The sequence below is a fragment of the Rattus norvegicus genome, chromosome 13 (assembly GCF_021556685.1).
Source record: "Rattus norvegicus strain SHRSP/BbbUtx chromosome 13, alternate assembly SHRSP_T2T, whole genome shotgun sequence".
NCBI classification, from domain to species: domain Eukaryota; kingdom Metazoa; phylum Chordata; class Mammalia; order Rodentia; family Muridae; genus Rattus; species Rattus norvegicus.
In genome coordinates this window covers 22421961-22436777 of record NC_141546.1, presented here as the reverse complement: position 1 = coordinate 22436777, position 14817 = coordinate 22421961, and the positions used below count along the sequence as shown (strand labels likewise).

Here is a 14817-nt window from a genome sequence, read left to right as displayed (position 1 = left end):
CAGGGATGCTACGAGTCACCCGCAGACCTGACAAGCAGCCAAGAGCCACTCAAGAGTCAGAGTTGAGGCCCGAGGGAGTGTCTGTACTCACTCAGGCACATCCCATCAACCAAGCACAACCTGCAGCACACACACACACACACACACACACACACACACACACACACACACACCAAAGCCTGCCTGTTTAGATAAGGTACTACGATTCTCTCAAGGTCCCAGAGCTCTGAGTTATTTTCACTTCTTTCTTGAAATGTCTCCCTACAAAACTGCAGTGTGGCCACAGAGTGGTAGCACTGACCACTGCAGGTTATTTGATGGGACTATGAAACCACTGCAAGGTAAAAACTGACTTCAACTGACTCCCGAGACAGTGTTAGTGTCCTGAGACATGCCCAAGTGACACAGAAGCTGAGGTTCCAGTGAGCTGAAAGCTGTGCAGTGAGAAACCACATTTTGGCCAAAATGCCGTGGTAATATAGCATCTTCATTAGTCATGGGCTTTTCAAGAGCCCCTTACTGTCAGACCAGAATGGTACGGAGGAAATTAACTAAAGGCCTGGAGCAATCAGAGGAATGTTTAAGAAAAACAGAATCTTGTAAGAAAGGAGATCCTTATGACCTTTACCCGGCCCCACTCTGGAGAGTAACAATATCTCAATGACAACAGCTTTGAGAGCCAGCAACAGATGTCACTGGCAAGAACTTTAAGTCTGGAGCTCTCCACAAAAGCCATCACCATCTTCCCCCCAACCCCCACCAAGAGCTGAGGAGCCACTGTGCTCACCCTGCCAGGCTCTCTCTGATTGGGTCTGCTCATGAGAAGACAGCTCTGTCCCCCCACCTCTTTCTACCCCTTCTCCTTCAGCAAACCTCTGTCCTTCTCTTCTTCACTTTCCAAACTCTCTCTTCCATCATGCCGTGGACTAGACGGAGAGCTGTAACTCTCTGAAGATGTTTCTCCACATGTGTCATGTCCAGATCCAACGTCCAAATTCATATCTAAAAATAACAACTCTACAGTTATGTTAGTTCTCAAATGGAATTGTTAGAAATTAATTGTAGCTATAAATGATTTGTTTTCCTACAACACTGAAACTTGTCTTTGACGTATACTGAGATTCATTAAGCAGCTGATAAACACATATTTAAGGCAGAGGCATAGAAGAACAGGTGAATTTTACTGCATCACAGTTAGTTTCTTACAGGATCAGCCCAGTATCAACACTTGGAACTACCTTGGAGGTCTACAGAATCTGTCTCTTTGGAGCTGGCTGCAGAAATCCTCTGAGAGTGGTTGGTCTATCACACTTGTTCTGTTAAAACCACTAGCCATACCATAGCACTTAATACAACATGTTTCTCTTCAGGCAGATAAAGTAACCCTTTAATTTCTACCCAGATGTCACTCCTATGCTAAGACAAGATAGGAATGACTGCAGTCCACACAAGGACCAATTAGCTATATCCACTTTGGGCACACTACGTCAGAATATCCATGTCTAGTATGGGTCACTCGGACACCAGTCCAGGCATAGACAGTCCCATCTCCCTCATTTCTGTAAGCCAACTGCTAGCATAGCTTTTGCTACACAGCCAGTATCCAACACACGTTTACCATACAGATCCTTATATGCAACTCTAGGGAATTCCTAAGATGTATGGAGAAGCCAACCATTTCTATGGCAACATGGTAGAACAATAAAAGGTAACAACTATTAGTTACTCTGGCAAAATATGTACTAGAGAAGACATGTTAGTGGAATAAGAATTTAGTTGACTTAACCAGTGTTTTATGTCGGGAATAAACTTCCAACAGTGTAACGATGGTTACTGTGGCCTTAGCTACAGCCACTCAAATGAGCTATCAAAGACACAGGCATTAAGAATGGATTGCTGGCTCATTTTGGGTAACACCAAGTTGCCACGGGAAAAAAACTACACAAAAACTGATAAAACTGTAAGGAAAGTAGCAGTGGGCTTTTTTGGAAGGGTAAAATTTTTACACATACACATACAAAAAAAAAATCTTAAATTATTAAAACACAAAAGGGTCTGATTTCCTTTTACACTTTTTAATGTGGCCATCAGCAACAGAAAAGTGGGCAGAAACATATCTTTTTATCTAGCATGAAAAGTGAATAGCAAGCTCTTTTTAGAGTTTATTTGTTAATTTTTGGGGTGTGTCTGTATGTGCACGTGTATATGCACATGCCTGTGTGCACATATGCAGAGACCAGAGGAGGGTGCCATGCGTCTTCTTTCCCTGAACCCAGGGCACATATTTCATCAATCCCTGGGCCTCTGTCTCCAGGGTTAAAGGCCCCTTTAAGATCATATCCAGCTCGTTTTGTGGATACTGCTGTAAGAACTCAGGTCCTCATGAATGTGCAACCTTAAGTGCCCTTAACCACTAAGTCATCTCTCCAGATCCCAAAGCAATCAGCTCTTAATGAGCTCTGGGTAGCAATGTCCACACCCCTTTAGAATGAAGTTATAAAGAGATTTCTTTCTTTAATAAAAAGATATGATTTTACTGAGGAGTCTAGACTGGCCTTGTGTTGAACAGGTAATCTCCCTGCTTCTTTGAGTTCCAAGGGACTTCAGGAGTGCCGCCCTCCCTAGCACTGGGAGAGCAAGTCTCAAAGAAAAACCAAAGCCTCCAGAGCTGACTAACTGCACAGACCGCTTCCTGAAGGCAGGAAGAAGAGAGGATTAGGGGACATTTCTGTTTTGTTCTCTTTTGTATTTCTTAGCTATATGAGTGTGCCATTAGTCAAACGAGAAACTAAAATGTAAAATAAGATTTTAAAAATTAAAAGTGTCTCAGTGGTTAAGGGTCTTTCAGAGGACCTGGGTTCAAATCCTAGCACTCCCATAGCAGTCCAAAGCATGACTGTCTATAACTCCAAGAGCTGACACTTTCATACAGACATACGTGCAGGCAAAACATCAATGTAGATAAAAGTGAATAAATTCAAAAAGGTAAATGATACATATTGAGATGGAGTACACTGTTTAAGGAACTAAAGGTTACACTAATCAGAATGACCAAATATCTCAGCTCTAACACTGTGACACTTCATGGGAAGAGCTGCTCCATAAAGGAAGAAAATATTATTTCCACTTTATTGAATGCTTAAAGGCTATTCTTTGTTGGCACTTTGATATTTCAGAGGAAAATAAATGAATTTGTTTCCTTAGCTTGGGTTGCATGCATTAGAATGACATAAGACGTCAATGAGACAAAATGCCTAAAGTACACATTACTCCTACTCCTGCCCAATAAATATAAATGAGTTGATTAGAACTAGATACACATATGTATGTATATCTACATGCATATATCTAGATAGATACTCAAACACTAAAACAAACAACAGACAAAATAAATGACACAAAACAACCCAGCATAGGATAAAGTTTGACTTACTCAAAAAGTCTAACTGTTATCATTAACGTTGAAAACTAAAGAAATAAAAGGAGAAAGAAACTTCAGGTTGGATGTTACTAAGCTTGTGACAGCCTCAAATGTGTGTTTTTCTAATTAGTACAACAGGGAACAAAGCCTACAGCCCTGAGCACCTTCAGGTAGTAGCTAGTGCTGCTGCAGGCTGCTCTGTGCACTTCACAGCCAGGAGATAGGCATCACTCCTGGGTTACACATGGCGGCATTCCATTCAGAGTGGACGGACATTAGACATTTAAGACAGAAGGGAACAGAACCAGAGCCATGTATGTCTCTGACCAAAGCCCATGTGCTGCTCTCTGGGTACCTAAGACTGAGGAAGATGAGAACAGCTGCGAGCGAGCTCCTGGAACTGAGTGAGACCAACAGGAGGCTATGGGCCTCACGGAGGGTGAGGGAGTAACTCAGTTAACTGTGTTCTCTGAAGACTGATGAGGAGACAATGTGGAGAATGAGATGGGGATCATAAGCACGAGGCCCGGCAGGAGTGGTTTCTAGTCAGCCGCTAGCAGACAGAGCTTTTCCTGTCAGTGCTGTCACCATTTGGAATGTAAGATGCCAAAGTGCTACAACATGCTTCTGGACCACATCCTTCCACAGGCAAGATGGGTTGCCCAGGTCCTCTTTCCCTTTGTAGTGGTTTGAAGGAGGATGGCCTCGACAGGCTCATTTGTTTGAATGTTTAGTCCCTGGTTAGTGGAACCATTTGGGAAGGATTAAGGGATGTGGCCTTATTTGAGGAGATGTGTTGTGTGAGTGGGGCTGGGGGTCAGGGAAGAGCTTTGAAGTTTCAAACAGCCCATACCATCCCCAAGTTAGCCCTCTGTGCTGTGTGCGCGCCCATCAAGATGTGTGCATCAAGACAGGAACTCTCAGCTACTCTCTCGCACCTGGACCTGCCAGCCCACCCTTATCAAGGCCACACACTACACTCACCCTCTGAAACAGTATGCTTCAAACTGAGTACTTTCTTTTATAGGCTGCCTTGGTCATGGTGTTCTATCACAGCAATAGAAAAGAAAAGTCACTCCCAGGTTAGCTAATACAATAAACTGGCAGGATCTGTAACTCAGAATAAAATCATTTTTCTTTCTATAGTGCCTATAAACATCTAATTTAAGAAATACACTCTTGTTACTTTTGTTGTATCGCAATTTAATGCACTATCAGGACAGTAAGATTTAAATTTAAAAAATCATTTCTGGCATCAGTGGATTAGTGTCAGGCACATACAGAAAATATTTTTCCTATAGCTCTATGGCTTTTACTTTTCCTATCTTAACACTGTAGGCAAAGAAAACACACAAAAGGCAATGATGAGATGGTAGGTAAGCGGAAGCTGAATAACCTAGTCTAACGACGCTCAGAAAGAATAGTCCTCAAATTATAAAAATGTCAGTACCATTCTAAATTTGACTCTAACAAGAGTATGCTTAGATTTTGCTGAGGGTGGTTCACAGAACTACAGACAAGACTACTGTGACATCGAATCTGCACCGAGACTGCCATTTTACCTTCAGAGCTATCTGACTGGAAACTGCTGGGAAGGGGGACACAGTAGCCCAGTGTCCACTAAGCTGAGGTTACACGACGGACCTAAGGAGCGCCAGAGCTCAGACCCTTCTTACCTTTCACAGTGCTGCCATGAGCATGCTGGGGAGCCGAGAGTCTAATCCCGTTTATTCTACTGCTCAATCTGTTCTCAGTTTTCTTTATTTTCTCCCTGAGCCAAATAGACAGAGATTATCAACACTTTTGTAAGGCCCTCCATCAAAACAGTAAAGACAGTAGACCTTCAACCCTCCAGTATTTGTATCATGAAAACCACTTGCAAGGAGGAAAACCTAGTGCTTCTGAGCTCCCACACTCAACACAGCTTAGCTTCTGTCACGTGCATGTGACACTTTCTATTACAAACATTAACCACAAAGCTAAGCAGTAAAACCACTGGAGTGTGTGTGTGTGTGTGTGTGTGTGTGTGTGTGTGTGTGTACAAACATACACTAAATATATCCACAGCCGCCAGATACTGCATGCTCATCTCTCCTGATTTTTAGTACTGCAAACATTAAATTGAACCTACTTTTCTACTTGTGGCTTCCCTTTCTTCTTATTTACTGAAGACAAGCTCCGTTTTTCAGCAGAGAGCTAGTAGAGATAAAAACAAATAGACCTCAGCTATAGCACAGACTGCTCCAGTGCCCATGCTCTAATATCAAACACTAAAACAACGTCTTCTCCATTACACACTAACACAGTTTGATTTTCAGACCACTTTTGAGGTTACCCGCAGAAGCACTAATGTGTACATATTCTATGACAAGCAGTTAACATCAATCATGAGAACTGTTCTTTTAAACTGAGTCTCAATGTCTGCTCTTCTGACTCTAGTAAGGTCTCCTCATTTGCACTTTCACTTTCCAGACAATCAGTTCAAGCAGAAACATAATTCCACCAAGTAAACATGTCCTGTTTTAAACTTCTGGTCAGCATGGTGAAACCTCACTTTGTTCCACCTTCCTGGAGACATCCAGGCCCTCTTCCCTACAACCCCAAGAGCACTTAGCACATGAACACAACCATGAACATTAGGATACACTGTCACCACTACCTTATTACACCCGTTACTGTGGCTAAGCTCGCGCTGGGCCCACTTACGCAGTGTAACAGTGCTGCATGTGTGGGAAATGCAGACAGGATCTGACACCACTCGTGTTTCCAGGTACTCTGTTAAGTTCTGGAAATGCCATCTCTGTGGGCAAGGGAGACTACTGTCCAAAACGGACCGTGACTGAGTGACTGCATGTGCTACAGGCCTTCCCCCTGGAGGTTGGGTGAGTAAAACTGACCTGTGTCAAATGTGAGGGAGGGAGGGCATGAACATTGGAATAGAAGAAAGAAAAGTCTGGTGGCTTTAAAAAGGAGACCGTTGATCATGACAGTGACAACTTGCAGTGTCTCAAAATAACCTCTAGTCCATAAAAACACACTTGGATTTGTGTATTGGTTAGAAACAATAACGTTCACAAGTCAATCTTCTAGACAGAACACGCAAGGTGAGTTTTCTGCCCCAGTATGTGTAGCACATGCATTCCACATGCAGCACAGACTTCTCCTCTCAGCACAGTAGTTCACTTACTACAGGCAAGAGTTTGGGTAAGCCCAACTAAACACTATAAGGAACGGTCAGTTTAAAAAATCCTATCATATCGAGACAGTGAGACACCCCCCACCTCTGGGCCCTGCCAAAAGAAGGAACAATTTAGCAGACCCTACAACTAGAATAAAGAGTGTAGGTATTTATTGCGTCATTCCTACAAATAAGCAAAGCTCTCTAGATAAAGCCTTTCAGACCTCAGTCAGAAGAGTTCAACCCTGGGTAAGAGCGAAGCTTCCTGAGGTCTCCTCACTTCTCACCAGCAGTCACCTGACCCAGAGCTTACAGCATTCATTCTTTGGAAGCACACAGAGCAGAAATGCTTTACCACACGGTACCAAAGGCAGCCCGCCACATACTTGGTCAGCAGAGGATACACAGTGCTCTGAGTGCTGGATGGCTGCACAGCCTTGGTTCCTCCAATCCACAACTCCATTTTGTTCTGCATACTGCATGGTGAGCCCCTCCAATAGAGCACAGCTTGTAGCAACACTGCTCATAAGAGAGAAACATGACAATGTCAAGTCTGTCCCTGTAACTTAACCAATTTACCATCTCAATTACGACGCATCTTAGTCTCTGGGGTTTTCTGTTTGTTTTGTTTTTCTTTGGAGTATCTAGTGATAGGTGTATGGAAAAAAGTATACTCCAGGAAGCTTAGTGCATAGTTTATCACTAACACCTGTCCTTACAGAGCAGCATCAAGCATATACTTGCCATTAGTGTCTGGCTACTGGGTGTCCATGTTTCACTGGCAGTCCCAGAGCCGCAGAGCCTGGATCAGCAAGAACTGTTAACTGAATTGAACAAATAGACACACGAAGGGTCTAATGTGACTGGGAACCCCTCACCGCCTCCATAATCCAGAGAATGAAGTTACTGGCTATAGACTTTGAGTGCTTAACCAAATGTAAAGTCTTCAACTGTAAAGCTAGTGTAAGAATTCAATGGATGGAGAGCTGAGAAAAAAAAGAACTGATAACAAGTTTGGTCTGAAGAAGATAGACTGAAGAAGAGAAAGATGGAGACGGAACATGAACGTGAGAGACAAGAGGGATGTGTGAGCAGCACACACGTAAGGACCTCGGGGACTCCTACAGCACAGCTCCCGAGAACAGACACTAGAGGAGTGTCTGAAGACACAGGCTGAGAACTTTCTAAAATTAAAATATGTAAGGTTACAGAATTTAGAAGCACAAGTAGCATAAAACAGCTACAATGTCCATCACAGACAACTGAGAAAAACTCAAAAGCTCCAGGAGGAAAAGCTACAAAAACAACAGCACTGAGACTGGCTCAGCCAAGTGATGGCTTCACGCGGAGCAGTCCAAAGCGAGAGCAGGAGCCAGGGCTGCCATCAGTAACGGAGTCCCAAGCTCACCTACGAAGAGAGAAAGAAGTCACCCGTAAAATCAGCAAGGGTCCTAAATACGACAGCAGAAAGTCTTGTATTTGGGTGATGGTACTAGGAAACTACAAATCGCATAAACTGTTCGATCTGCCAGAGACATCAGCTGTCAGAGACGAAAACTACACAGCCAGCAGACAGCTGTTAGAACCTCAAGGAGTTAGCAGAAAATGAATGTCAACCAAGAATTGTTCAGGGTTAAGCTCAGTGGTAGAGGGCTTTGATTTGTGAGCACCCACATACCCGCATACACGTGTGCGTGTGCACCCACACCCTAACTGCCTTTATCACATACAGATATGTGTGCATTAATTTAACAGGGAAACCAGCACAGGTGGACACACAGGGACAAGACAGAGCAGAAAGAGCCCTAAATGAATGCTGGGAAATAGTGGCACAAATTCAAAGCTGTGAAGAGAATGTAAATGCAAGATGATTGTAACTCAGGAGAAAGCAATGAGTGAAGGTACACTGAGCCAGGTTCCTCAGAGTGCTACGGCGCATGTCAAATTTACATTAGACTTTAAGAGGCAAGAGACACACTGCAAATTTTGGAAGAACAAAATTCAGTGTATAACTATGAAGGTTGCCACAAGAGAGGAATTTCCCCAAAAGGCAGTAAGGAGGGGGAAGGGGGAACAGCATGTACAACAACTGAAAACAACAAAACAAAAACACATAGAGCAAAACAGTAGAATCCAGACAACACATTCGTGAGAAGCTTGACTAAACGTTAACTGAGTTCAGATGGTACAAAGGCATTTACACGTTAGAAGTTAGATACCTACTTCCCAGCGGGGCTTTTCCCAGCGTGTTTCTTGTGGATAATGGTGTGCTGTAACACATCTAGGTGGGAGAGAAAAGCAAGAGTTAATTTATAACACTATAGCAAGCACTGAAAGGTGCCTGTACTAACGGATGCAGCTGGGGTGGCCTGCCCATCGCTCTGACCTAGTTCCCAGCACACGGGGCTTCCACCTGTCTCTGAGAGACAGGGTCTACCGTATACACATAGTCCAGGCTGACCTCGAACCCAACTCCTGCCTCAGCCTCCTGAGTGCAGGACTAGAGGTGTGCACCACCACACCAAGCCTACAGAAGATACCGTAACAAATCTTCAATTACATAACATACTACTGAATTACCTCAAATGTGCATACCAATCTTACTAAAATTATGCAAATTTTACTTGAGTCTGTGACTTCAAACTGAATTTACTTCAAGTGAAACTATTTCCATTAAAATGTTCAATATTTTTAAGTCTCTAAGATCACTTTCAAGTTACTCCAAAAAAGAAAAGATGCATGAGATTGGACTAAAGGTCGCCCTTTCCTCTCCTCCTCCCCTCACAGAGGTTAACTATTACCTAACTTGTTGAAACGCCCTACTGAAAGCTCCATTTTAATTACCCATGTAAGTGAGTACATTCATAAACTCATACGGAGCTGTGGCAGGCTGAATAAGCTACAAATAGCTTTATTTTAACTGTTGCCAGCAGACATCACTACTTAGTTGAAACATTCAGGCAGCTCCCTGGTATTTGTCACTATGAACCATGGTACAGCCGGTACATGGTCTAATTTCATAGTTGATGAATCAGCAAGGGGTAGCCATGATCTCCAACTTCACTGCACCATGCATGCCATGTGCTCTGTGCAAACCATGTCGACTTACATCTCAGCTATGACGTCTGAGCTCCTACTGTCGATGCCCTGGCATCAGACTTGCAACTGTCTCCCGGGTGGGCCTGATGGCTGGGCAGTCGTGCCGAGGGCCTCTCCTCCACTTTCTCAACTACCTGGGAGGCCTTGTGCTTATCAGCTTGAGGCTTCATCAACCACACATTTCCTATCCACACATTTTGCTCACATATTGGAATAAGTTCTCCACTGATGCACATCACCACGATGATTTCCCTGACTGATGCAGGGTACATTTTTCCTGTCATCACCCTGCTGGTATCTCATCTGTAGGCTGTCTCTAAGTATGCAGGCCTTTTGGTCATATATTGAGTTCTTGCTTAATCAAATGTACGGTCATGATCTATCTTTTTGAACAAAACCTTCTCTCCTCAAGTTTATACATAAAACTTTACATTTTACAAATAGTTGCTATTCCCCTGAGAGCTTTGCACATGATAGTGGGAGGTGATTAATATACATTTCATATAGGAAAGCCAATTATGCCAACACCATGGAGTGAGCAACCTCTTCTCTGTCCGCTGTTCTGTTTGGTAATGCCATCTCTGACATCCCAAGGCACGTATGTACCTGGGCTCTTTTGCCTCTGTTCTGACCTTGAGCCAGTGTGTGTAGACTTAGTCTAGTGACTCTACAATTACCTTCTTCTTGACTTGAAGCTTCTGAGCTGTCTTCTTTTAAGTGTTCTAATATCTTAGAAGTCTTCAGAGAGGACTGTAAGTTATCTGCAGGAAATAATTCAATACTACTAACTCTGGGAAAATTATAATAGTGAGATAAAGAAAATCAGTATAATGATTGTCCCTCTGCCCCAAGGAGAGGGAAGAGTCACTAGTGAAGACCCTTTCTTCAAAGAGGCCCTTCAAGAATGCGCAGAACTATCTGAGTGGAGTCCCTCAGGCAGCCCACACCAGCGAGCCCCAGCATGGTCACGCAGCAAAGGATGAAATGAGGAGCACCTCACCTGTTACTCTACTCTTACTCTTAAAGTCCGTGTCAGCACTGTGGCCTTGCTCAACTGCTCGCTCTAAGGCCCCACACTTCTACTTGGTTACAACAGTGACTGTGATCAGTACCGACCCACTGCACATTTGGCCAGCAGCAGGCTCTAGACAAGAAGTCTGAAGCTACCTCAGAAGCAGCACTGTCTGCTCAGTAGTCAACCGTCTGTCAGCATATGGGACAGTGCTCTCTGCCACAGGGGAACACAAGAGGGACTCTTTTTTTTTTTTAAAGTGTGCAAATGAACCCTTACAACACTGTTACTCTTCAGCAGAACAACTCACACATGCCAAGTGCTGACACGTTTCCCCTCAAGCCAAGCTGCAGGCCTTCAGCAGCATTTTACATGCTTACTCTTCAGATAAGACTTTCCAGGCTCCTTAGCATTGCTTGTGAATTTAAAGCCGGGCTAAGCTATCAAGAGACTCTGCTATATGTGTGTGTGTGTGTCCCATGTGTGGATGTGGATGTCCCATGTGTGGATGTGGATGTCCCATGTGTGGATGTGGATGTGCGTGTCCTGTGTGGGTATGTGGATGTCCCATGTATGCATGTGTATGTTTGTGTCCAATGTAGGTATGTGGATGTCTCGTGTGTGTATGTGTGTTGTGTGTCCCGTGTGGGTATGTGTATATGTGTGTCCCAAGTGGGTAGCTTTTCTGAGCAGGTTTATAATCTGGGGTACAAGCTTAACTTTGATCAACACCTTTTTGAAATGAGCCAGGTGTTACTGGTAGACTATTAAAAATGCCCACACTTTGATTTGGGAAGAAGACTCCAGAGCTCTAGAATAACCATGACTTTACTTAGTAAGTTCTGCCACTATCTAGACATAAATTCAACCACGGAGTTGTGCATCTCATTGCAGTCACCGAGTCTTTGCACCTGCTTTTCTGACCCTTCCTGCTAACCAAGTCCCAACATTTAAGGCACGCACATGGACACACGTGCTGCCCCAGCAGTTACACTTTCAAAGCTAGCACACACTGAATAATCAATTATAATTTTCATCTTTGTTTCTCATACCTCAAGCTGAGGAGGCAATGTATTTTCTTTTTCCTTTAGGTATAAAAAAAAAAAAAATCACAACTGAAACCAGGAGGAAAGATTTAAGAAAAAAATTGTTGCTCAAAATATTGGCTGTGCTTAAAGCAAGTAGAAATCACCTATGGAATGCATCAGCATGATTGGCCACATAAAAGCCAGGCTGGAGAGAACGGTGCACCATCGAACATGAGACAGGAGTGATGAAACTGAAAACAGGAAAGCAAACAACACAGAGAAACAAGACTCGGAGTCCATCCTGAGGATGTCACCTTCAGTCTGGTATTGACCAGTGTGATCTAGAGGGGCAGTGACAGCAACAGACACAGAGACACCACAACAGTGAGCTACAGGGCTCCAGGAAGAGCTGAGCTTCCAAGCAGCTACAGCCTAAGGGGTCCAAGGGAAGCTCAAGGACTTTAATATAAATACCTGGGTTTCTTACTAAACTTAAGTTTTTATCAGAAGATTAACAATAAAGTTTATCCACAGAATAGTCCTGGGATTAGGCAGAGTCTATGTAAACAGCAGACTCTTGTAGACAGCAGTCCATGAACAAAACAAAGCCCACCTGAAAATGACAGAAAGGATGGGCAGGACAGAGGAGAGCGTCCTGCCTGTGTTGGCTGGTCTTTAGATGCTGCTGTGCAGAGGACGAGATACACAGGGTAAGGAATGGGAAAGCCAGCACTGAAGGGTCCTATAGGAGGAAGGGACACTGCACACCCCGCCCCAGAGTGACCAACCTCTCAGCTCAGGACACCTACTCTGCCAAGGACTGGAGGATTGACTTTCTCCTGGGAACCGGTCTACCTGGTTCTATTACTCTTTCTGTATCATCATCTTTTAAGGTACAGTGTAAAGTTCATTAAAGAAGCCAAATATTGCTTAATTGCAAGTGTCTATTCCCTAACTTTTAAATAAAATTTTTCACATTTGAACGACAGGATGGCACAGAAAGACACAAAAACAAATAAACAACAAATAAACCCCATAAAAAGCAAAACACAAACAAAAACAGACAAAACACTTGCCAGATCTCCACAAAGGAACAGAGACCACTTACTGAAGCTATGTTGAGACTCCGATGATATTGATCGAAAAAAGCTGCGTACTTTGTGACTCTGAAGGAAGGCCTGGGGTGAGGTTGAAAACAGCTGCCTGCGGAAGAAAGAAAGTCATATCACCTGCCAGTGTCCACGTCTGCAGTCGCAGTTCAGATTAAAAACCACTGTAAGTGAGTACGCGCTCAGGCAGAGGAGGGTGGGGGTAAAGAGTGTAAGGCAAGCCTTTCCCCAAAGAAAGAATTATTTTCTAATGCATTTCTGCAGGAGCGGGCAAACTTTAACAAAACCTGTTTGCCAAGAATCTATTAAAGAGATTGATTTTTTTTTCTTTTTCTTTTTTTTTCAGAGTTGGGGACCGAACCCAGGGCCTTTCGCTTGGTAGGCAAGCGCTCTACCACTGAGCTAAATCCCCAACCCCAAGAGATTGATTTTTTATGGGGAAGTTTCCACTTAACAAAAAACAAACAAAAGTATTCTTTCAGCTGTTTGCTTAGATGGTTCAAAAGCTGCCTTTACTCAGAGAGGACATGCAAGCCTTCCTCTTCCTCACGAACACCACTGCTCATCCTGTGGTCATCCTGTGGCTGCTCTATCACAGGACCTCCTCGCACTGGGAGAGGCCGAGGAAACATTAACGGTTCTGGAAAACGAGAGCCACAGTGATGGTTCCCAACACACTGTAAGGCACAAGGTGAGGTAGGCACCACAGCAGGCTCCTGTAGACACTCAGGACTCTACAGGAAGTGCTAGGCATGGAGCTTCTTACCCCTACACAGTTGGGAAGCCATTTACCAACAAGCCACATCCCGGCCTCCTTTTCATTTACTTTCCTAATTCTTATTTTGAGACAATGTCTCAATAATAGTCCAGAATTGCCCTGAACTCCTGTAGCCCAGGCTAGCCTGGCTGACTGTAGGTCTGTGCCACTACGCCCAGCTTTACTTAGATTCTCTTTTCAATGTTCAACTCCTAGAACTAAACAAACAAATTAAAACCCTATTCTAAGTAGTTTTCTGGAAACAGGGTTTCATGTTGTCTGGAACTCGAGTCACCTCCCCATCTCAGGGCCTGGTGCTGAGGACTACAGGTCATACCATCATGTCCAGCGTCTATAAACAATTTTGAAATAAGAAACGGCGTAACATTCAGGTTTCCTTTTTCTACATGGCGACTGAGCTACCTATCCCTGACAGTTAACCAACAATCTGGAAATTACCTTCCAATCTGAAGACATAGATGATGAGACACAAAACACAGACTGAGCTGAGGTAACATCTGAAATCTGATTTTAACCATCACAGCTAAACAAGATAAAAATTGTCAATGTTAATTCATATGTCACTCACATGTATCTAAACAGATGTGTGATCTCAGACACGGGACGCTAAGCTTTATAGGACAGCAGGAAGGAAGCACCCTAAGCCAGGAGACAACCACCCACCTACTAAATCGGCCAGTTCTTAAAGCCAGGCCTCCAAGCCTGCCTGGCTGTGGAAGGCCCTGTTTGGAGCAGGCCGTGCTCCTCGAAATGGGACAAGCTCACTACTTCAGCCAATTTCAAATCATCTCTCCTCAGCAATTAACCATAAGCCTGGAAATGTCTTAGGTACAAAAATGGTCTATTTTTCATCACTAGAGAAGTACTGTGTTACAGAGCAGATGGGACAGGCTACGGAGCCCCTCACAGTGGTTTAAAGATGGATATGTTGGTGCTACCTATCCCTCAGTACTTGCAGGGTAGAAGCAAAAGGAATGGCTACAAGTCTGAGGCTACTCTGGTCTTCACAGCAAGCTCCAAGCCAGCCAGGACTATGCTATATGACTTTCACAACACAAAACAGAGGGTTAAATGTTTAATTTGGGAGGTAACTGAATTGCACATCTGTAATTATAGGCAAAGAGAATATTAAAAAATCAACAAAAATTATCTGGGGAAGATGGATGTATTCTCTCTTCTGAATTTCCACATG

The 14817-nt window shown here is 43.7% G+C and overlaps 1 protein-coding gene across 37 annotated transcripts in view; it reads right to left on the bottom strand.

Annotated features, from left to right (window-relative positions):
- Positions 1-14817, bottom strand: part of Zcchc2 (zinc finger CCHC-type containing 2) — a 74109-nt gene that overhangs the window by 33037 nt on the left and 26255 nt on the right. For 9 of the 37 annotated variants that reach the window (XR_015635165.1, XR_015635166.1, XR_015635167.1 and 6 more), the window contains 7 exons: positions 12847-12941; positions 10376-10459; positions 8823-8880; positions 6986-7118; positions 5553-5617; positions 5098-5192; positions 874-1002 (listed from right to left, as the gene is read on the bottom strand). Coding sequence is in view for 13 of the 37 variants with exons in the window: in XM_087580560.1 (XP_087436686.1) it covers positions 874-1002; positions 5098-5192; positions 5553-5617; positions 6986-7118; positions 8823-8880; positions 10376-10459; positions 12847-12941 (659 nt within the window). In the remaining 24 variants the exon portion in view is untranslated. 37 annotated transcript variants of the gene reach the window in all.